At 40.8% G+C, this 24,271-nt stretch overlaps 3 protein-coding genes across 5 annotated transcripts in view; all 3 read right to left on the minus strand.

Moving 5' to 3' along the window:
• The window catches only part of adarb1b (adenosine deaminase RNA specific B1b), a 132,343-nt gene extending 117,245 nt beyond the window's left edge, over positions 1–15,098 (minus strand). For 2 of the 3 annotated variants that reach the window (XM_078285958.1, XM_078285957.1), the window contains exon 1: positions 15,003–15,098. The gene's annotated coding sequence lies outside the window, so the exon portion shown is untranslated. The remainder of the gene's footprint in view (positions 1–15,002) is intronic. The other variant, XM_078285959.1, reaches the window with a different exon arrangement.
• Positions 15,099–19,379: 4,281 nt separating this feature from the next.
• Positions 19,380–20,309, minus strand: LOC139912897 (olfactory receptor 6B3-like). The gene has a single exon (XM_071900817.1). The coding sequence runs from the start codon at positions 20,307–20,309 to the stop codon at positions 19,380–19,382; it is 930 nt and encodes a 309-aa protein (XP_071756918.1).
• Positions 20,310–23,274: 2,965 nt separating this feature from the next.
• LOC139912889 (olfactory receptor 6E1-like) lies at positions 23,275–24,249 on the minus strand. The gene has a single exon (XM_071900811.2). It carries the CDS (start codon positions 24,247–24,249, stop codon positions 23,275–23,277), a length of 975 nt encoding a protein of 324 aa, XP_071756912.1.
• Positions 24,250–24,271: the final 22 nt, after the last annotated feature.

The following is a 24,271-nucleotide window of genomic DNA, read 5'->3' on the forward strand; positions in this document are numbered from 1 at the left end:
AGTTTTCACACAATCTGTGAAGAGGTGGGCTTTTTGCTCCATACCTGGAGGTGATAATTAAGCAACATAACTGTATAATTTCTGAAAGATGGAAAAAGCTTAAAGGGTAACTTCGGTATTTTTCAACCTTGACCCTATTTTCCCATCTTTTTGTGTCTAAGTGACTAAAGGGGACAACAATTTTTGAAATTGGTCCAGTATTGAGCGAGATCGCATCGCCGGCAGCCGCGAAACGAGCTGCAATGTAATCCGACGGGGCAAATGTGAACCGTCAATGTACGTCCACTAAAAGTGCTTGTTTTTGCCACTGGCAGGCTCAGATTGTTATTATAAGTGTCTGACAACATTATGGAAAGGACCCTACAGAGAAATGAAACGTTTTTCTTTACCTTTCGCTTGATCCGGTCTGTGTGTAACCAAGTCTCGCTCAAGTCTCGCGAGAGTTGAGTTGTTGCAGGAAGTTAGACACAGACCCGTCGGATTACATTGCAGCTCGTTTCGTGGCTGCCGGCTGAAGCGATCTCGCTCAATACTGGACCAATTTCAAAAATTGTTGTCCCCTTTAGTCACTTTGACACAAAAAGATGGGAAAATAGGGTCCAGGTTGAAAAATACCAAAGTTACCCTTTAATGCAAGACTATCCAAAATATTTTTCAACATTTATACATCCAAAAGACAGTATGGCCTACACATAGACTTATGAAACAACAAGGCTGAAACGCAAACTTGCAAAGAAAAATAATAAAAACGTCGACAAACATCCTCACAAACGACTAGTCGGCTGTTTTGGCACGTCCCTAATATGCAGCACACAGAGGAGAAGAATATGAAGGACAGAAGATGGGAAACAACATGTGACAAAGGCCATGAGCGAGACACACACCATGCACCCAAACCCACTGAAAGATCAGGCCATGCTGGGAGTCTTGCTCTTTAATTATCCCTTTTTGAAAATTTTCCTTTATTCTTGAATGGATGTGAATTCAGCAGTTAAGTGTCACGCAACATTTTGATAGTTTATCGTTGCCACATGCTGGGAAATAAAAACTGCAATAATGAGAATTTAAAACTGCCATGCATCGAGAATCCTGGCCACATATCACTTACATATCACACTTAAATAAAATGCAGAGTAGTCAAATGGCAGTGAATACATGAAGATGAACATTTTTATTACATCAGATGAAAGACACTAATGTATCTGAGGCTGTAGTACACCATGCTGGTTAGGCACAATCTACACCACACTGAACAAAAGGCTAACCAACCAGAACAGCGGCCACAACAGTGGCATTAGAGCGCAGGAAAACTGGGCCAAAATTGACATAACCTAGAAAAACAAGGCCACCTCTCCCACACAGACACATGCATACTGCGGGTTGTAGACCAGAGACCTGCAGAGGTAAAGAAGGCAGGAAAGGAGTACCAGTACACACACTGAGGAACCAGCAAAACAACAAGCCACACAATCGGTCAACAGGGCGCGCACTTGATGCTTTAAATAGACTTAAGAGTCTGGCTCTGTGCAAAGAAGAGGACAAGAGTGGGACTGATCTGCTGAATAACAGGAACCACCTCTCCGTCTACACGGCATCCGTCCTTCTTCTGACGAGGTTTATTTTACCCATTTCATTATCACAGACCACTCACAAGAGCAAATCCTCTCATTGTGACTTGATCCTAATAAGAGAAGAAGAAGAAAGGGAGGTTGTAAAGAAACTGTAACCATCGTCTTACCGAATGACATCCGCCATTTAAAAAAAAATAAAAAACAGACCAACGCCTAGAAGAAGACTAGGCAGTTGTCAGGCAAAATCGCAACATTTTGTACGATGGAATCATTCCCTCTTTGGAAATACTGAGCGATGAACATTTTTCTTTCAAAGTGGATACATAATATTGAGGAATGAAACTTCATATTGACTTTCTTTTGCAGGGCAATAGACCTGCAACTTCAGGCATGTAAAGACAGCATTCCTTTGCGATGCAGGAAGTTTTTCCACCACTGGCAAAACAACACTGAGGTTATCTGTTGCCATTACGGGTTACGTGCTAAAAACGTGCCAGCATTTACACCATTTGTGTTAAATTTTCCTCTAAATTACAGCATGAATGTAGAACATTACCATGACCGGCCGAGCGAGATTCCACTTGTCTGGTGCAGCGTTACAGTTATTTGTTCAGTGTCAAGTTATAGGTATGACGGGAGCCGCTCTTCCTTATCTGTTATTGACTGATCCTGTGTGATCTTACACACACACACACACACACACACACACACACCGCCTGAAATGAAAACTGAATAGGTTCCTGATAAGTTACATTACTGATCTTGTCCAGCTATACAAAGCACTTTCTCAAGAAATCCCAAAGAGTGAGCATTTATTTTGATGACTCTTCCCCAAAACACATTGCGCTGCGCCTTCCCTGCATCATTAAAGTGGTTCCCGTACTAGCAAGCAAAAACACAGTTTGCCCCAGGGCAGAACAAATCCTGACCTGTTTTATAGAAACAAAGGGATCAAATTAAAATGTTCCCAATGAGTGAGCAGAGTACACACACATGCCCCCACGGACCAACATGCACCTGCTGCGCTCTCCTCCCAGGCAGCGTCCCCCTCATTCTTCTGAACCGTGTTTAGCTCTACTGTAGCATCTCTTTATCAAGTCCACCCACACCTGCACAGCCAGGGAAACTAAATTTGTCATCCACTGATCAAAGTGGCTGGTGGATTCCAAATTTGAACAGCCACCACCGTTACTTCACCAGCAAAATTGCTTTTTATCATAGAGAAAAGACTTATTTAAGGTTATTTACTTAGCAAAGTGTGGTAAAGAAGTTGAGTGGTAGAACTGACAAACTTACCAGCCACAACGAAAATTCACCAACACTGGTGTTAAAATCCCATCCTGCACCTGACCGCCGTAAAGTGTATTTTTATCCTCAAAGGCCAATTTGCTAATATGACTGGGAACAATGACAGTGCATACACACACACCACCAGCAACATGGTACCTTACGCCCTGCTCAGATAGCTTGTGGTTGGTCCAAATGTAACATACATTATCCAATTATAGGTCATAGCAAAAATGTAGGTAAGACAGAAATATGAAATATAAGAAATATACCCATGCCCATTGCCTGATCATTCTCTTTTTGACAAGTGGTGTTCAAGGATTCCCAAGGAGCAGGGGCGTCGTAGTGGGGGGAAAAGTGGGACTGACTACCCAGGGCCCCAATGCGGGGAGGGCCCTCGAAAAGCCTGGAATGAAAAGTTTGTTTTTGTTTGCAATTTTTTATTTCTAAGTAATTAGTGTCATAACTAAATAAAAATTGGCTGAATAAATCGGTTGAGAGACTGAACTTTGTATCAAAAAAAAAAATAGTGGAGGCTCTCTGAGGCCCCTCTCACCCCTTACAAAAGGCGCAAAATGGTTTAGTCCGCCCCTGCACTAGGATTGTCTCTAAACGCAGCTAATCGAGCCGAGTGATGATGCTGGAGCACCAATGTGCACTGTGATAGAGTGATAGAGTCATGTCTTTCCCCAAGAAAGGGAAATTGGCGTACCAAAAAAGAAAGGAAAGAGAAAGAAAGCAAACTGAGGGAAAACAACTGCTAACTAATTTCTTTCAAAAGAAAGGTGAGCACAACTAACACAGTTTAAGAATGGTTTAAGCTAATATCAGCAGTTGTTTAGATTGAAGGCAGTCAGCCAGGAATCTAGCTTGGAGCATATTTGCATTGTATAACATAAATTAATCAGTATCATAAATTAATCCGCATCATAGCTACAATGTCATATGACATTATCAACATTACCTAGCAAAGCTTAACATCATGAAACACATGGCCCTCAGTTTCAGAAACAGCCACCGGCAGGTCCCTCATCTGTTACCGAGCACGTGAGACAAGGTGAGCTCGTGAAGTGGAGCTAAAAGTTATTACAAGCAATCATTTGACATTGAGGTGTCGCTGACCTCGCGGTAAAGACAGTTCAACTTTGGAGCGATATTTATCCCTTACCCAGTAAGCTAGCATGACATGTTTGGTATCAACGGATTCATTGCAATGTCAAGATTCATATGATACCACTGGCTTCACGCTAGCTTAAAAGCTGAACCCGCAACGGCCTTCAAAAGACAGTAATGTTAATGCCAGATGATCCACCATCATTTTCAGAGGGTTAAAAGTAGGCCAAGTAAACCAAGAACTGAGGAGGAGAATAATTCCAATTTTAAGATCATGGTGATCAATGAGGCAGAGTCTAATTAAAATATAACATATGGTTCTATTTTTTCACTTTTAGATGGTTAAATTATGTTAGAAATAGGCCTACCAGTAGGCTGCAGTCTTTTTTAGCTTTGTCTTATACCTTGGGAATGATAAATACTTAAATAAACATGAAGAAAATAATGTTCTCTTAAGCATGATACTCCAAGCAAACCTCATTTAACCATAGTAAAAGTATCACACAGTAATTGTAGGCTACAGTATGTTGAGAAAGGAGGGTTGAAATGTGGTGAGATTTCAAACTGTGCAGACTTAAGCACATATCACAGATTATTATTACTTGTTTAAATGTGGTGTGAACAGTTCATTAGTGACTACCCTAATAACCACTACAGATTCATGGCTACAGTTGTTGGCTCAATTATTTGTAAAAAAAATTTCAAAAGATGCGTGAGAGACATGGATCAAGAGAGGAAGGGGGCCCACAGAGACTGCTTATGTATAGGGCCCAGAATTTTGTGCTACACCCCTGCCAAGGAGTACAGACATACTTATTTGTTTCATTTACTAGTTACAACAGTGACAAAAGGATAAGATAAAAAGCCTAGACTTCATTCTCTACATTGTCATTTCCTTTCAAAACAGCAATGGGTTTGATCACTAAATTATTCTCACTCAATGCTGAAACTTCATAGTCACAACAACAGAACAAGCTAGGCGCTGCGAAGGCTGTTCTTTCACAGTGGGCATTTAGCCAAAAGGTGCTGTGGTTAATTGAGGAAGTCCGTCTCACCCTGAGCCACTCCAGCAGGAAGAACAACAACCTACCGGCTAAATCTGAGCATCATTAACCCTTTCCAACAGGAGTGCTGAGGCGAGCCATCCAGGACACAGCACTAAAAGGCACTCTGTTTGTCTTTGTCTTGCTCCTCCTTTTCCTTCTATATATAGCCATATCACCAAGGGCTCGATGCAGAGCTCGTGGCATATGGAGGAGGAGAAGGAAAAGGGGAAGGGTGAGGAGGAGGAGGAGGAAATGGAGGAGGAAGAAGAGGAGGAGGAGAAGAGTACTTCCTCGTGGGTGGCGGTGTACGCGGGAAGTCACAGGTGTGCAGACTCAAGGTGTCCTCAGGATGAAACGGACTCTCCCGTCAAGCTCGGGCTGGAGAATGAACTCAAAGTGTGGGTTGGTTCACAATGCGAAAATGTTTAAAAAAAAAAAAAAAAGTTATGGCATTCAACCTGACACAGCATTTTCTAATGGCTGTTCCCATCCTTACATATTGGGATTCCTTGGGGAAAAAAAAACAGTTTCTATCTTGAGAAGTATGTATTTTTCTCACACCCTGCCAACAGCAAAATATGTAAAATAAAGGGCTTAAAGGCATGGTTCAAGATTGCAAGAAGCCTCTACATCCTCTCTTTAGACATTCAAAAGTTTACCAACAATTCATTGTTCATGGATAGAGGATTTATTGTTTAGTGTATGGACAGCAAAAGCATAAGGCCGGGGAACAGAGTAGAGCTTATAAAACATGAAAAGCATGTTTTCACAGCTCCTCCATGTGGCCTGCATTATTGATGGATTTAGCCTAATCCATTGCGGATACATGAACTGCCACATCATGACATGATCCATGTTATCAGGGGTGATGCGCACACAGTGAACCGCTGTGACGTGAACCATTGTGTGTGTGTGTGTGTGTGTGTGTGTGTGTTCTCGTGCAGATGTTCACAAAGCCCGCTCGAGACCGGGTCGGAAAAGCACATAGCGGCTACGCTGACAGACATAGCAGCCCGCTATAGCCGTACCCCGGGGCAACGTGGCTTTTTCTCCAAGTACACTGGAGATTCTCTGAAAGCTCCTGTAAAGGCAATGACAGGTACACTTCTCTCTGAAGTACAACTTCACTTCAGGGAAATGAAAGAGAGCAGGAGAGAGCCAGAGAGCAGGGGTGCCCTCCAACAGCCTGAGAGGTATATTCTATATGCATGCTTTCCAGACCTTTCGTTTGAACTTCAGGGAAAATGGGATGCTTGAATGCAGAATGCAAACTGAAAATGCTTTCAGAAAAGGAGAGAGAGGTTGACAGTTACATGCAGTGCGGTGTGAATGGCCAAAACAGTTGTCCAAAGTAATACTTTGGTGATTAGCGTTTTTTATTTTGGATTGTCTGCTCATTTCAAATCACATTTACTGGCAGGATATGTCCCACATCATTATTTTATGTGTCCAAGGTTAAAAAAAGTACACATTTTAAGATTTTTAAGTTAATGGTGTCTTTCAGTGTATCAACAGTAGAGGTGGGGTTTTCTCAATTCTCGAGGGCTCTCTGTGAGTCTACACTGAGCAGTTAGTTTCAGAGGTGGAGATTATCCTTTCAGTTTAGCTTGAAATTTTTCACTCACGCTGGCCTCTAACCTCTTATTTTTCTTTCAGCTCAGCAAAATGGATTTTCATGCCTGGGTTTAGCTTTCAATGTTTTTTTTTTCTAGTTCACTATATCACACCACTAAATTCACCTAAGGAAGCTAATATACTGACCATGCACCAAATGAAGGAGAGAGGAGATGGAGATTAAATGGGGAAAATAGCACCACAACAATCAGGAGATTATCTCTGTTGGACTATATTAACCCTGATTTCTGAAGTTTTGTGACTTCAGCTAATAACCACTAAAGCTGCATCATGTGCTGCAAGTTCACATCAGTCTTGGCCCATATGCAACACTCTAATGTAAAGTCTATTAGCCATGTAAGACTTGGTGTTTACCACGCACCTATTTTTTAGCTAGCAGTGGTAAACAGATCCGTGTGGGAAGCACTGCTCATGGCTCCTCTTGTTTCTAAGTGACAACTGAAAACATCTTTGATGCCTGGCACTCCTGCTAAAAGTTGAATTTTTTGGTGGTAAAAACATGCTACGCTCTCAGTGCTGTCAGGAATGCACAACAGAGTGCCATTAATATTGAAAATATGAAAAAAAAAAGGGAGTGTTGTGAAAAGACATTCCCAGTGGACATGCAGCCTAAGTGTCAGGGGTTTCCCTCATGTGAAAAAAACACAGGGGGTTTCCAGCGTTGCCAAAGGCAAAGCATGCTAACGGGACTGACAAGAAGGAAATCAAGTGCGACTAGTTTGACAGAAAATAAAAATGTCCTATAAACATATTAAACCAGTAACAAAGCCAGGCTTGACCTTCTTAAGGCTGTCAAGTATCATTATTAAAGCCCAAACTAAATTACAATGAGTAACGTTCTCCCCTCCCTCCAAAAGCACTGTTGAAGTGTCCTAGACCAAGGCATTTAACCCCCCACTGCTCTAGTGGAGCTGCTCCACGGTCAGAAGATTGTGGCTGCAGTGGGAAGCCTGCAGTTATGAATGAGTGTAACTGTTAGAAAGTGAAGCACGGCATTGTTGAAAAAAAAAAAAAAAAAAAAAGAGTATGCATAATTAGTCAACATTTCCTAAATAAATAAAGGTTAAGGAACATAAATAAACATTCTGACCTATCTACAAAACAAATCCTTTTCCTCTTGCATAGTACTGCGTAACAGGGAACACTGAATATGTTGACACACTCAAGGCACCGTAGTTCATTTAGCCGTAATATTTCATGCAAATCACCTCAGAACAGTGACTCCTTGTGTTTTTCCCACTCCCTGCAAGGTGCAAGAGGGGATAAATAACACCTCCAAAAATAGGTCTTCCCATGCTGCTTCAAGACAGCGTTCGGCACTAGACTCCAAAATGGCAAAGGGATAACACAGCGGAGCCAAACAAGCACGGGCGCGCACACAGCACACAGTCACGCAGTCACACATGATTTTCAACCCAGCAAGAACAATACCCACTAATCAGAGTGACTGAAGCGTTCACTCTCTCTGCAATTACTCAGTTCCATACACTATTTCCTGCTACGGCCGCACGTGTCAAACTACAATATGGCTGCTCTTTTTAGTTTTTGAAATCGGCATACTAGAATTGAGCGAAATGTCGCATTTTATCAAACATCCAATAAAATATTCTCTATCACGTACTTGCTCAAGGAATGAAAACATACTAGATAACATCCGATAATAATCTCTAGGCTGTTTTGCTTAGGATTCCTGCCACAGAGGGCCAGTATTAGTGCAGAAATAGTCCTGCGTTGAGCCAGTCAGTGGTTCGGACAGCTATGAGTGAGCAGTGGCATGGTTCTGGTGGTGGAGTGGAGGCCCTGCGCTGCCCTCCGCGCAGCCTACCCATGTGTGTGCGCGTGTGTACACCACTGACCGTAATGTCACATTCACGCTTGGATGCTAACCTCGTCTGGCGTGTGCGTTAGCCCTTTTTTTCTATTTTCGCTGAGGATTCATCTCCAGTGGATGTTGCGAGAGGTTACGAAAGAGGTTACAAAACCAAAAAAACAAAAAAAAAACACGTGTAGACTGACCTCGCTTTCACACGAGCCCATCAGTGTACACTCACACGATGGTGAGTCGGTTGTTTTTTGGGTTTTTTTCTTGCAAGGGTTTTCGTTTGCTCCAAATGAAAGAGTAATGCATTCTGCAACTGCAAGCGGCTCGCAATCCCAATGTATTCTGCATGAATAATGGCTGCAACCTGCGGCTTCCTGCTCGCTACAATTTGGTGACGGGGGTGATGGGGCAGCACTGATGTGGCCCCCCCTCAGGGGAGTGCAGAATGTCTCAGTCACGCAAGCTTGGGTCATGCAGCTTTTTTTTTTTTTTTCTTCCCCTACAAAGCCCTAACCCTCGCCACCGCCACCACTCCATCCTCGGGAAATGACAGCCCTCCCTCCTGTGCTGGAACATGCTCATCACTGGGCCAGGAAATTTCACACATATAAATCCTCTCTTCCAGCTTCTGATATCTTTCAGCGAAAACTCAAGACATTCCTTCAGCAGAAAGACAGCGTCTTCTTGGCCTGGTTTGGTGGAGCTCAATGGTTAGAGTACGGCACTAACAAAGGCAAAAGGGGGCTGATTCCCATGTGGGCCACCCACATCCGCATCCGCCAGTGTCACATGGCTTTTTTTTTGTCTGAAGCGATACCTGCAGTTATCATGCCGTGCCTTAAGAAAGCTGAATGACTCACCGTCTGTGTGATAGGTCGGCCGTGCGCTCTTGTTATGAATTCCCTGCCACTACCTCAGCGGGAGATTTGAAAAATAACACCACCTGCAGCATTTGTATCCCGCAAACTTCTTGAACGAATGAAACCCATCCTCGCCGCATGAGGTAACATAATTATAGTTCTATGGCTCTGGTTCCCCCTCGCTGGGTGTTGATAAAAGGGGAAACATTTGCTTTGTCATCCATCTTGGGTCTTCTTTATCCTCTCTGTGGAGAAAAGTGTAAATTGCAACCAGAACAGCAGAGCCGGCTGCTCTGCTATCGCTGGTCTCCAGGAAGAGCTTCAAAAACAAAACAGGCAAAGAAGTAGACATAACACATAGGAGGACGGATTATTATCGTCAGTTTCTCACCATCAAGCTTCAGATATGGGCCAGGTGATTCAGCTTGCTTTTTCTTTGAGGATTTCCATTGTTCTTCCGTAAACCGGTTTATCTCCATCAAAAGGCGTGACTTGTTACCAGTTATAGCATATTTAACAAAACATATATATAGATCAAAGCTAAGGATTCTGTAGATGCAGTATGAAGGGAGAGCACACAGCCTTGGAGATAGCGGAGCAAATCAGGAGACACTGCCTGCTTTGTTCAAACCATCATTATATCTGTGCAATACACCATAGATAAACTTATGCGCTTGACCCCTTACTTAGATTGCAATGCTTCAGCAGAACTGATGCATTGTAATTCACATTACAGCAGCCTTAGCTGCAAAACAGGTAAAACCGCCACAACATGCATCACTGTATCTGTATGTTGTGTATACATGTGTGCAGAAATGACTTTTATACAGTCATATAGGGACGGGACGATATGTTTATCTCACGATACGATTCGATACATGATCCGGAGTTCACGATTCAATAAAACCAAGATACAATGTAATAAATTAAAGTTCAATGACAACGTATGACTATAGAATTATGCTTATTTCTGATCAAATCTTTCTAGCAATGGCACTGGCTTGCTAGAATGTAAACAACAATTTAAAAATGTGCAAATAATATAATTTGGATGGAGAGCTTGTGAAATTGCAATGGGCAAACCATCTCATTTGTGATTACTACAGCAAAATAAACTGTAGCTAATGTCACGATTTATTTTTCTGCCCCACAATGCGTATTGTCACATTTTTGCATTGCGATATATTGAATTTTGATATGTTTCCCATTCCTACCGTCATATAGACATGTATTCAGTATCACCGCCTTGATCTAGATCACTCAAGAGTCAGCTTTACCAAAAAACAATAATAATAATTCAGAGGCTCTGAAAACCTACAATGTGCTCAATAGCCTACAGCAAGCATTGTCATTTACTGTATCCTGATTGAGAGTGGGCACCCATTTAAAATTCAGCGTACAAAAATCTATTTAAATTTCCAATACAAACTGGGTGGGGGAGCAACAGCATTCTGGGGGAATTGTTGACACTCGCGGATGAACGCGAGACAGCAAGGACGTCTGTAGCCTCATTATGTTGTGACAATGAAGTGCTCCTGACATGCCCGTCACTTCAGAGCAACACATAAAAGAACAAAAACAAATCAAAACGTGATTAAAGGACCGAAAAACAACTTGATGCGTTCAATCCAAACTGTGCAGCGAGAAACTGGGACAGGTCAAAACTCTAACCTTGAACCCAAAAGTCAATGTTTAGGTTAGACGCACCCTTAAGGCACGGCTCCACTGCGTCTATTACACAACAGACCCCCCCCCCACATCCCCAAACAATGACTGGGACCGCTCCAGATTTATTGTCAGCTGCCGTTGCCATGTCAGTCACAGGGGGGCTAAAGGCATTTTTAGACTCTAAACTTATCAGGGGCTATGAGTGACCCAATCCCTCTGCGTCCCGATGAATTGTTACAGTCAAAGTTGCCCGAGTGCTTGTACAAAGTCAACATTAATGGCGTGACCGTGACCGAACAATCGCTGACCCGCTGTGGCTCATGTGTGCCTTCCTGTCAAAACTGGGCTTGACGGCAACAAAAAGAGCTTTCCGGACTTTTAATGGCGGTGTAACTCAAAAGTCGAGATAAAAAGGTGGAGAGGCTGACAGGAGTGTCAGAATAAAGGACTGGCTCCGGTTGATGCAAGACCGTGTAATACTTCAAACTACGCTCTCATCAATAACAAGACGTAAAGAGGATGCCAAAAGTGTTTCAGTAAAAGTGCTCAAGACAACACAGAACATCATTTGTACCTAGAAGATGAAGAGGGCCGGGTCACGACTGCAGGGTTTTCCATTAGATACAGGAGGAGGAACGAAACATGCAAGTGGCCAGAGGTAGAGAGACGTTAGTGCCAGTGGAGTCGAGGGAGATGCTCCTCTAAGAAGTAATGCATTCATTTTTAAAGAGTTCATAAGTGCTTTTTGAACCGTTTAAAATCTTTGGAGAAAAAAAAACTAAATTCAGAGAGGGACAAAATCTTGATCAATGATACTATGTTCAGTTACAGTACAGAGGGTCATGGGCACTGGCTCTATAGTGTGACAGAGACTAGATCTTGCATGGAAATGTGTCAGGAAAGATTTACAGCAAATATATTTTAATATACATAAACCTATTAGAATTAAGAAAAGCTTGAATCCTCCACACAACAGAATTCTCACAAGGGAAATTTCTAAATTATTTCATATCTGTCTGCAGAACAGGAGTTGGAAAATGGAAGAAAAGATTTAAAAGTGTAATTCCATTGTCCACATGACTGAAACAGCCTCTGACCCAGTTGTACGATCAGATTCCGTGTGTATTATCTTCTGTATGATAAGATAGATACAAAATTATCATAATATCCCTGCATATCTCAACCAGTCCGAAGCCAGAGGGCCAGTGCAGGCCATCAGGACTGCAGAGAAGAAGAGCGCGTTGCTCTGTGCCGCTCATCACTCGATATTTTCGCTTGCAACTAGAACACTGTAAAGGGAAAGCGGCTCGTTCCCTGCAGCATGCTTTACTCCACATTGCAGTTTATTGATTTGTATATGACAAATTTTCATAGTAGTGGGAATTGAAATTAAAGAATTGCCAGCCAGCTAGCAAGCACAGCAAGACCATCTTACGTGGTCCCACCAACTTGGGGATGGAAACAGATTGAGAGACTGTTCTAGAAGCAGGCTTGTGTTCGTGGTTTTGCGCCACACTACATGGGGAAAGTGAATACGTTCAGGAAGGCAGCCAGGGCGATTTCATTTCATCCAGCCTATGCATTCAAATATTTTGTTTGCAAACAATTACTCGCCAGTGTAGCAGGTGCTCCGCTCGCCAAAGGGAACATTTGCCCACATTTGGCGCTTGGCAGGTGTTCATTTTGGACCCTGCAAACACCAGAATTCCTGACAACATGACAGTCAAAAACAGAAAAACACGACTCTAGCTTATAAACACAAGGTGAAAGGCGCGTACCATTACACAAAAGGTTCCCAGTGACAGGAAACAAAGTGTCAAACAAGTCTGAAGGTTGTCTGCATTTCAGAGGCAAGGTTTAGCTCAGCCATCACAATCTGGAGCAATTATATAAACTTGGGTATTTATTGACATTTGTCTACGGTGAGCGAAAGTAGTCGGACTGGAATGACCCAGTAATAGGCCATTTAGCCAGCCGACGGTGTATTTAGAGAACACAGGAGAGACAGACATTGAGCCCCTCTGGTTCTCTTTAAATATGAAACCTCGTCTGCACCCACCAGCCTGCAAACCCAGAGGAAACCCACTGTCCTTTTACGGTTAAAATGAGCACAGCCATGTCACCACGATGTAGCGATGATGCACTCATGGCAGCTCAAATGACATTGTCCTCAGGGGAGGGAACATATGGATCGAGGACAGAAGTCGCTAATGCCCACATCGGGGCGTGTGGAGGTGATGGCTGTGACTGCTGCCTGCCTCCAGTCAGGCATTATAGGGTTAAGGGAGACCGGGGCTCTCCTCGTGTTGACAGCCAGCAGCAATTTATTAGCCTCAGCAGCAGCAGCAGCAGCAGCAGCAGCAGCATCCTCTCCTCTGCTGCTGCATGGTACTCACACACAGCTAGAGCGAATGCAGGAGAGAATGCAGGTTTCCAGAGAAGACGCGCGGTGCAGCAGAGCCGGGGAAGACTGCGCTCACACAGGCACATGCATGAAAACACAGACGCACGCTCAGTTTGCCGTGTTATCCTCAGTGCCTGCCTGGCCTGCGCTGTTCTCTCCTCTCTGAACCTGTCACCTCAGCAACTGGAGCAGTGCTGCAGCAGTGTTATGAAATAAAGTACGGCCTAGTGTGGCTGGCCCTTCAGCTTAACAGGTGTAAGTGAGAGGGATCCTTTAATGTACAATTTGTTGATATCGGCTTTGAAAATCAATTATGACCGGCATGCTGCCTGGCATGTTTAATCAGAAGTGTGATGAGTCTGAATTAGTATTTGCTAAGGTTGCCCCCGACAACGGACATTTTTAGCTGACTACTGCTGTAGGATTTTGCCAAGAACTCAATTACTCCCTTTAACTCAGCAAATCAGCAAAAGTGCTTTTCCCACATCACTGTTCTGCAAACAAATGCAATCATTCTACATCATTTCTTCTAAAGGAAGCTGCAAGTGTTTGTCCGCAAAATTGCTTTTCCCACATTTTTGTCCTGCAAGCAAATGTAATTACGCTGAATAATCTCTTTAAAAAAGGAAAATGCAAGTGTCTGTCACGTCTTCAACCGAATCTCACACCCCACTTCTACTTTAAAAGGGTTGGCAGGGTATTTCCCTTTGTGGAATAACTGTGAATGGGATCCCTTTAAAAAGGGAATCACCACTCAGCTCAAGAATTCATGTTGAATGTCATCACAAGTTAAAGTCTCAGAGATGGATTCAGAAATGTCCCAGATGCAGGGAATCACATAACTCATCCTCAATTTGAGTTTTATTCCCTTTTAAGGCAAGTAACTGAGCAAGTAATCATTTTATCTGCTACTGACTTTCAATATTCCAGCAGATTTTTATCAATAATTACAATTTTAAGAAGGCAATCAAAAGAAAGTACATTTTGAAAGTCTAACCTTCACAAGACAGCAGCCTGAACAGCGGCTCTTCAAAGTAGCCTGGAGGACTGCATGTAATATTCAATGTACTGTAGTGTACATTATTCAGCCTGTTTATTTTCTCCGCTCTGCTCAAAAATCATGCGTGGTTCAACGGCGATATTGCAATCCTCTGTACACAGGAGGGCTGATTTGTACACAGCAGGGCATTTTCTATATAATAACTCAATGTGTTTTCCCCCCCATCATCTGAATGTGAACAGTTAACGTCGGGTTAATAACAATGTTGTAGGCTATCTCTGTACATGATGCGGTCTCCCGGCTAGACCTTCACATGCAGCATTGACTGGATAGAGGAGAGGGAAGATGACAGCCATAAATCCCATAGTCGTGTTGCCTACATGGAAGACAATCCAACAACGCCTACACGGGGAAAAAGTAAATATTTTGGATACCCATGATGCGTTTCTGACCAGTGAATCATCATGTCGGCACTGTTCTGGGGGGGATTACTATTACATAAACACACCCGGAACACAAGCATATTATCCCGTGTGTTTTATCGCCCGCCGCACTACCCAAAAAAAAAAAAAAAAGGACGTAAACAGCGTACTCACGGCTTGTGTAGCGACAGAAAGTGAGGCTTCCCGGATCCGTTAAAATCTTCTCCACAATTTCACATCAAAGCACAAGCGTCTCGTCTCCTCTGTGTGGTCGCTGGTGTTGGTGGAAAATGAATACAGGGAGAGAGCAGAGGTTGAACAGTCGCATGTACCGCAGTGCTCACAGTCTCTGCTGCTGCTGGCCTGGAATACTCTCGCGGTGTCGCTCATCGACTAGTGTCAAGCCGGACAGAATAAACGAATACAACTTCCGGTCGGGATCTTAAAAATAAAAGCCCAACTGACGAACAAGTGTTGCAATGTTTTCAGTGTGTAGTACAGAATTCCAAAGTGAAAGTAAAGAATATATAAAAGGAGGATTCTTGGACAAGATAGTAGACACGTTTTTGATGCTTTTGGATTTTAGTCATCAAATATTAGTGTAAACACCTTAAATTTGCCAATCCATAAGGAACTTTTGATCAGGACATGCCATGCACCATAATACAATCTAGTTTTTTTCGTATCCGTTTTATAGCTATTGTTTCACTCCTTAGACAATGTAATAATTTCACTGAGTATTTAAATTTCAAGTGACACATGCTACGCTTTTATTCTGAAGGCAAAAAGCCCGAGCTTCCCGTCTCATTCTACCTATCTCCGGCTAGCTTGACGCAGCTCGTTCATCGTGAGCGCGAAACGTGGAGGGAGACGTCATGTTTTCATTGGAGGTGGAGTGTTTCATCAGAGGTAAAGAGGCGAATCGAGAGGCCCGAGAGGAGGAAGAAGCGAGAGCTCTCACTCTGTCGCTGTTTCTGGGAACCACAAACGTCATCGCCATGCGCGGCGGTAAAAATAAATAAATAAATAAAAAATAAAACAGACCTCTGTTCTCCATGAATTGATGTTAATGGAAAAGGTGTGAGATATGCTATATTGTTGCAGACATGTTCCATTAAAAGCATCTATGGTTAATTTGAACCAAAATACACACAACCCGGAAGTATTATTAACACCCAGAGTTAAAATTTGTGTTGTTTTAGTAGCAAGTAGCCTAGTTCTTAGGGATGTAACAATACATTCAGCTCATGATATGGGTTCACGGTTTGATATTATCACGATATTTTGAGTAAAATCTGAATGAAGATGATTATGACTGAAAATATATCCCTTTTTATTTCTGAGGGAAAACAAAAACAAAAGTTTGAACCATGAACAGGGTGACTACAGGTTTCAGTAAGTTAAATTTACAACTTTTTAAGACCTTTCATTGCCAGTTCAAATAAAATTTGAGACTAATTTCATCCCCGAATAAGCCTGACTAGTTTTTCATTGTGATGTTGTAGCGTACATGCAGTGTGTTTACTGTAAGACAAGCCTCCCTTACAATACTTGTCTTTGTCTTGTCAGTTGTCTTGTTGCCGTTTTCTTCCTTAATTGGAAACACAAAATGCTGCCACACAGGAGACTTAAAAGACAGAGCGTCCTCAATGTGTTCAAACAAAGTGAAAGAACATTTTTTCAACTCCACAATGCATATCGTCAAATTTTTGAATCAGAAAATGTTGTGCAACAAACTTACATCCCTAGTAGTTCTTGAGAAAAGCAACTGTTTCAAGACTGTATGCTACCAGACTGATCGCTATGGTAACACCGTTATGTGTGTCTATGCTAATGCTAGCTCTGCCTGAAAGGTGCAGGAGGAGAGCCATACACTGCAGGTTAACACACAGATTTGAATACGGGGAGGAGGGCCAGTTGTTTTTAACCAGTGAGTGGGTCTTCGTTCAAATAGAAGATCTTTGGAGAGGTTTCACTTCTGCCTACTTCCGTTTTAGCTTAAATCCCGTTAGCCTCTTATGTTTTGGCTGGAGTCAATGATTCAGTCCAATATCTTTTGTGTGTGAGAGGCTAACTTCATTTAACAGCATAATGTTTAAGGTCTTAGTAAGCTACTGATAGCGTTGTGAGACATTTATTTAAATTAGTAAAAAAAAAAATATGTAGGCTATATTAGGTTGATGACACTACTGCATATTCATGAAATATTGTGAAATATATGGAATATTCATGAAGGTTCTTGCATAAATTAGTTAGCTTTCCTGTTAGCGGACAGTCATTAATATTACCTATACAGTATATTAATATAAACAATACAATGTTTAATACAATGTTTATATAGTAGTAGATACACTTAAGTTTCTATAACATACCAAATGGGCTGCTCCAGTGAAAATGGGAAATTGGAAAAAGTGTTACAACCAGCCCTGGTCTCCCCTACATTACTTAGAAATAATAAAATATGAAACATACAAAAGAACACAAACTTGTGGCTACTGGGCTAGTAATAATTTGTCTGGGCTTGTAGAAATTTCACTCTAGCCAGGTGGCCTGTGTGTTTCACCGGCAGCAGGAATATTGTTAGTGACTTGCACTCCTTTCTATTGCTTGCTTGTAATTGTGATGCTAGGAGTTTACGTTTATTCTACTGTTGCACTCATTGTAATTCAGAGTATCAGCTAATTGCCTAAAATGTAAATATTAAGAAGAGCATGACAGACATTAAGTGCTGGACCGGACGTCTCAATACTTTTTTTTATAGCTCAATGAAAGTAAATCTGAAGTAGTTTAATTTGGCCCACCCAGTCTGTCTTCCAGCACAGAGCCAGTGGCCGGAAACCTCCTGTAGGAGTGAATTTGACATTGACTTGAATTTTTGAAAGGCAGGTAACGAAGTGTATCAAATAATACATATTTTTATCCTCTACATATTTCATGTTCACATTTAACAGGAAGCAGCAGCTTACACTTTCCTGAAACTGTGCACTGTAGTTTTGACAGGGAATTAGAGTGGGTTTATGGAGTAATAACAATTTAAAGTTGCTTGAAAATAACTTCTAACTATTCACATATGGTTCAAGATAACAATATAATATAGAATATATAATATGATATAGACACAACTTGAATGTAGTTGTAGTTTGTTTTAGTTCCATTTGCTCATGAACATTAAAGAGGCAAAGTGCATGAGAATCACACCCGTTATCACACTCTAGTCATAACAGAGTGGGACACTAGAGGGTGCCATATGGCCACACATCTTTCATATGCCATCAGAGTTGGAGATGACAAGTCAACACAAGCAGCCGTATATATGGTACAAAAGAATGCAATAGGAGATATGAAGGAAGAATGTGAGAGCATATTGGATTTGGAATAGAAGCCAGTCGTCCCACAGAAAGATGCATTAGTGATCATGGAGTTTTACAGCAGATATGATGATAACAAAATCACACAGTAACAGCAGAGTGACTCTGCGCTTCACTGTCTCATTCAACCCAGACAGAGTAAACATGAGATAACCCTAACCCTAGAAACCACATATACTATCAGCACAGTGAAATTTAAAATGAATATACAACTACATAAACTCTGAATTTTCTATTTATTTTTTACATGAATTAAACAGACAGTATGACATAACATACAGGCTTCAATTACACAATGGACAAACAATACAAAAAAATAACAAAAACAAAAAAACAAACAACAACAGTAAAAGAAATAATGTCTCATACACACACACACACACACACACACACACACACACACACACACACACACACACACATTAAATTAGTTAGTTTGGATCCTTGGTTGTATAATAAGCCTTAACTGGATAATCAAATTACATGCAGGTTGCAGCTTGTGGAAAACTAACCAAATGATGAACGTTTGACTATTTTTTGTACCAGTGCTGTTACTTTGTTGATATTTCATTTGAGTAGAAGTAAAAGTACTGGTGTAAAATTAGAAATTACAAAATAAAGTGCACAAACAAAGTAAAGCTTTACTTTTACTTCCACCCCTGCCAATGAGGAATGAAATTTCTATTCAGGACATTGTCATAACAATGTCGCAAACAAGACTGCAGTTGATTTTTACATTCAAGTCCACAGTGTTGGTTAGCTATAATGCACTTATTCACTAAGAGGCTACAAACAATTATGGTCAAAAAAATCAGGATTAGAAGTTTCCTATTTCAGATACAAGTTCATTTTATTTCAAATTGCAGTGCAGCCAACACTTCAGGCAACTGACCATCCTCAGTGCATGTTATGAACTAATATGCATTGCATACCATTTGCTATACTTGATTCAGTTGAGATGTACACACCTAAAAGGACAAGGGCTTCACTGCACTGTACTGTTTCACTGTAATGTGGACCAGAACATCTGTGAAATGCAGACAATGTAAATATGATATACATACAGTATATATTAAAGAGAATACATATTACATACAAAGGCAGTTTTTTCACCACATAAAAAAAAAGAGTTGGAGTTTTCCTAACAAGTCCTATTGCTGAATCTTGGCCAGAAACCTCCTGATTATTTACTTTTAGTATAAACAAAACCCAGAATTCTGTTCCGAATTTTGCTCAGTTTGAAACCATATATTAGCGGATTCATAATTGGAGGAATGAGAAGAAATTCTACTGCAATAAAGTTCTGAAGCATTTGAGGTGCATCTTTTGAGCCAAATCGCATGTGCATTACATCAAAAACTATAGTCACCAGAAAAGTGAGTAAACAAGCTAAATGTGGCACACATGTTTGCATAAACTTCCCCCTCTTCTCTATAGAACTCACGCACATTTTGATCAGGTACATGTAAGACCAAAATATAAAGAAACCTACGGAGACATAAACTAATATTGTAATGTATGCGATGATACTGTTAACAGTGGTGTCAGCGGAGGAGCACGCAAGTTTAACAATTACCCAATTCACACAAAAGAGTCTCTGAATGTTTGAGCTGCATAACTTCAGTCTGGACGTTAGCAGAATGTTGATGGATATAATGCAGAAAGGTATTATCCAAGAGAAACACACTAACTGAGAGAGTCTCTGCTTAGTCATGACAGAGTGGTACTCCAGCGGTCGACATATAGCCAGATATCTGTCATAGGCCATAACTGCAAGAATAGACAAATCACTGCAAGCAAATGAGTACATCATTAAAGCTTGAACAAGGCATCCGGCATAAGAGATAACATGAGAGGGAGACAGTAGATCAAAGAGGAATTTGGGGTAGAAGCCTACAGTCCCATAAAGTCCATTCATGCAAAAACTGCACAACAGAATATACATGGGTTCGTGAAGGTTTTTATCCAAGATGATGGTCATAATGAGAGAAATATTCACCAGCAAAATCACACAGTAACACAGCAAAGTGAGAGAGAAGAGAGCGACCCGGTGGTTAGTTGCCTCATTTAACCCTGAAAGAGTAAACACCCTTATTATAGAAACATTATCCATCGTATGAGAGTTTGTCTTTACACAGTTAATAAATTTTGAATCTTAAAATGTCCAGCCCTCCTGATGTCATTGCCTAGCCAAGTACCTAGCTGTTGCAGAGGTGGGGAGCATGTATCCCCGTCCCTTACACAGTGTCTGTTAATATTCTGTCTGACTGCAGCAAGCAACACATGAACTGGGACAGGGAATTCAAACCGGCCAATCAGCGGTCTGGAAGAGCTTGACTTGAGGTTGCTAAGATAATCAGTTACTATTTGGCATGCAGTGGTTCTGAACTGATTTCAAACTTAATGACATTAAATATTCGGGAAAACGGTTGTCAAAAAGAGCAAAACCCGTCTTGTGCACAGGGAAGGTAAAGAAGAAAGGCGAAGGAAAACGTGCAAAATATATCAGTATCCACGGCAAGGTTTCTCAACTAACTAAATGACTAGGGTAAAATGTACCAGAATAGGCTACTGACTGGGCTAAATGTCTAGGGTAGCCCATCCTGTCGGGTAGCAAAATGTACCAGAATAGGCTACTACCTGTATAGAGCCCTACAGTCATTTTGGGTGCTTGAGGTCATTTTTCACTTTTTGTTTTGTCTTGAAGACTGCTAGTTAATATTTTAGGTTGTAACACAATCTATAAACATAACGCAGAACATAAAATAAAACATAAAATACCCCTCCAGAACATAAATTACAAGGTGTTGGTCATGCAGGATGAACAGAGAGGAGAACAGCTGGATAGCCTTCTCACTATAGCTCACTGTTGGCTTTCTAGTAAATACTCCAGCCATGTAGCCCTTGCAACCTGGGCCTTATTTTATTGTTTTTGCCATCATGATGATTGATTGTGTGTCAAAATGTTGTCACTTACTTACGCAATAGAACAAGAGAGAGAGTGTGTGTTATAGTAAATAACATCACGGCTGTGATTTAGTCGCAGTTGGTCGTAGATCATCGGCTAACTTTGGTTACGTTTTTGTTCTTCTTCTTGTGAGTGTGCTAATAAAGTGTGCTCATGTGCCAACGCTGCTCCCTGGTCCTCCCTGTCATCCATCAGACCTCACTTGAGTACTTGAGAAAATAATTGTATGGCATTTTTTTGTTGTTGTTTTCTTTGGTTTATTTATGAGTATCTAACTAAAGCTATGACCAATAGAATTTGAAACTTGATGACTTTGCCGACCCCTTGAGTCCCTTAGTGGTAGTATTGTGAAAAGTAGGAGGATACCCGGTTTTGGTTGCCAGGCAACCAAAATAAACAACCCCCCTGTTTATCCTGATTATTCCAGGACTGTAGTGACTTCAACTACAGCAACAGTTGATTCTGCATTTCTGTCGTCATGAGTCAGTGAATCACAGAGAATAAGGCGCTTCACCAACAATCATTACACTAAATTAGTTTCAACGATCAGAGATAGACATATGACAACAGAATTAAAATATTAAAGTTAAATTTCTGTCAACTTGCTTAACATTTATCATTAAAATTCCAAGATCATCAGTTAACACTTGATCAAATTACTACCTCTATCTTTCCAGACTGTCAGACTCACAATCATTCGGTCTTTTTCAGTCTTTTTTTAATTTATCCTTTATTTAAGCAGGTAGTCTCACTGACATCAAGATCTTTTCAAGAGACACCTGAGAACAAAAACAAAAAATGACAGAGAAAACATACAGTACAATTCATTCACACATTTCAACAGTCAGCTGCTCAGCAACATACAGGGACACACATAACACAAAGCAATCCCAAACATCATAGAAAATGTGAGAAGTTGCTTTAAAATCAGTGAGGGGGATAAGAAATTCTAATTTGCAGTTTCTTCCATTTATAAGATGCATAGAACCAGAAACCAGCCTTGCCAATTTCAGAATATAGCATACTGTATATGCATGGCGTATTTAAAACTAACCAGTCCTGTGATCTGGTACCATAATAACTAGATGTGAAAGCAAGTCATTTCAAGAGTAGGGCCTTATAGAAAAATATATTGCAGTGCATCCATTCTTGTTGTTAGAGAAGACCAGACGAGTTGTTGATATAAATTACGACGAGTTGGAAATTTACCTTTCGTAATAAAACACAAAGTGCTGTGGTAAACTGCATCCAGTGGCTTCAAAGTAGACATGGCAGCATGCAAATATTAAATGTCCCCATAATCAAATAGAGACATGTCTTATTGTACAATGTTTTTTTTCTACTTTTAAAAGAGCAGCATGCTTTGTTTCTGTACAAAAATCCAAATTTTATCCTCAAACTAATTGTCTTCTACTGTGTGGCCAGCTTTAGAGTAAAAGCTTTGAGATTAATAACCTGGTGGGTCAGTTTTGATTTTTTTGAGCAGCCAATGTATTTTAAATTGTATAATAAACCCAATTTTGATTGGGAGAGGGAAAATGATGCATGATATGTCTAAAACTACAACATCTACGGTTCTTTGTTTGAAGGATTCAGCTGCACTGTGTGTGTGCTTGTCTAGAAAAGCTTGACACAACGATGTGACATCACACAAGATATTCATGCAGCAACAATGACCAGAGATTTTCTGAAAGAATTCCTGTATTACGGAAAAATGATTTACAATTCACTTCCAAATAAATGATCTGTGAATTAACAAATAGTTGATACCTTGTTTATTTAAATCTTTTGCATTATAACATTTCCAAACTGCATTAACTTTAAGACACTGTAATCTTGCAGAAGCAGATGTATATCCATGTGACATGTAGATAAGATACTTTCAAATCAAATATGAATACAGCACTTACAGGTACAGGGGCAATTTATGAGATGATAAAAGCAGCTCTTATACACTTTGTTAGCATGAAAAGCATCTCCCTTGTGAACTATTGTGAACTGACAATAACGTTAGGGAAAATATTCAGGAAAAACAATTAACTTCCCATCACATTTCCGCCTTTAAATGTAAAAAAGGATTTGCAGCGATTTCTTTTCCAACATGTTAATATCAGGTTGAGAGCTCTCCATCAATATGAAAAGTCATGTCTTGACACTTCACATTTTTCTTTTTAATATGAACAAAACCCAGAATTCTGTTGCGAATTTTGGTTAGTTTGAATCCATATATAAATGGATTCATGACTGGAGGAATAAGGAGAATTTGTAGCGCCATAAAGTTGTGGAGGTTTTGAGAAACATCAGTCAACCCGAATCGCATATATAATAAATCTAAAAGCACGGCAATAGTAAAAGTGAATAGAGAGATTAAATGTGGCACGCATGTTTGCATAAACTTCCCCCTGTTGTCTTTGGATGTTAAGCATGTTTTGATCAGATACATGTAAGACCAAAAAATAAAAACAGCATGTAAAAAATAAAACGTTATATTAAAATATGCAATAACAGTGTTTGCTTTGGGGGGCGAGCAAGCAAGTTTAATAATCATCCAGTTAACACAGTAGAGTTTCTGTATGTGTGAGCCACATAACTGTAATCCTATTACTGAGGCTGTGTTCATTAACATGCAGTAAAGTGGTATGAACCAAGAGAAAAACACAAAGATAGAGACTCTCTGTTTTGTCATGACTGAATGGTACACTAGAGGTCGGCATATAGCCACATATCTGTCATAGGCCATCAGAGCGAGGATAGAAAAATCACCGCAAATGGATGAGTGTATTACAAAACCCTGCAGCAGGCATCCAGCATGAGAAATGACATGGTGGGACAGAAGATCCAGGAGGAATTTGGGGTAAAAGCCAACTGTTCCATAAAGTCCATTGATGCACAGATTACACACAAAGATATACATGGGCTCGTGAAGGCTTTTGTCCACTATGATGATAACAATAAGAGCAACATTTCCCAGCAGAATCATTAAGTACCACAGTAAAGCAAGCAAGAAGAGGGTGATTCTTTGCTCCAACGTGTGATTCAACCCTGAAAGAGTAAATAGCGTTACAACTGAAACGTTATCCATCATGTCTAAGCGGTCACCATGTTCT

This window comes from Centroberyx gerrardi, chromosome 10, assembly GCF_048128805.1.
Source record: "Centroberyx gerrardi isolate f3 chromosome 10, fCenGer3.hap1.cur.20231027, whole genome shotgun sequence".
Lineage (NCBI taxonomy): Eukaryota > Metazoa > Chordata > Actinopteri > Beryciformes > Berycidae > Centroberyx > Centroberyx gerrardi.

What these genes read in the sequence shown, in the direction of transcription:
- LOC139912897 (XM_071900817.1), bottom strand. Translation starts at nt 20,309, where the DNA reads ATGGATAATGTTTCTATAATAAGGGTGTTTACTCTTTCAGGGTTAAAT.
- LOC139912889 (XM_071900811.2), bottom strand. Translation starts at nt 24,249, where the DNA reads ATGATGGATAACGTTTCAGTTGTAACGCTATTTACTCTTTCAGGGTTG.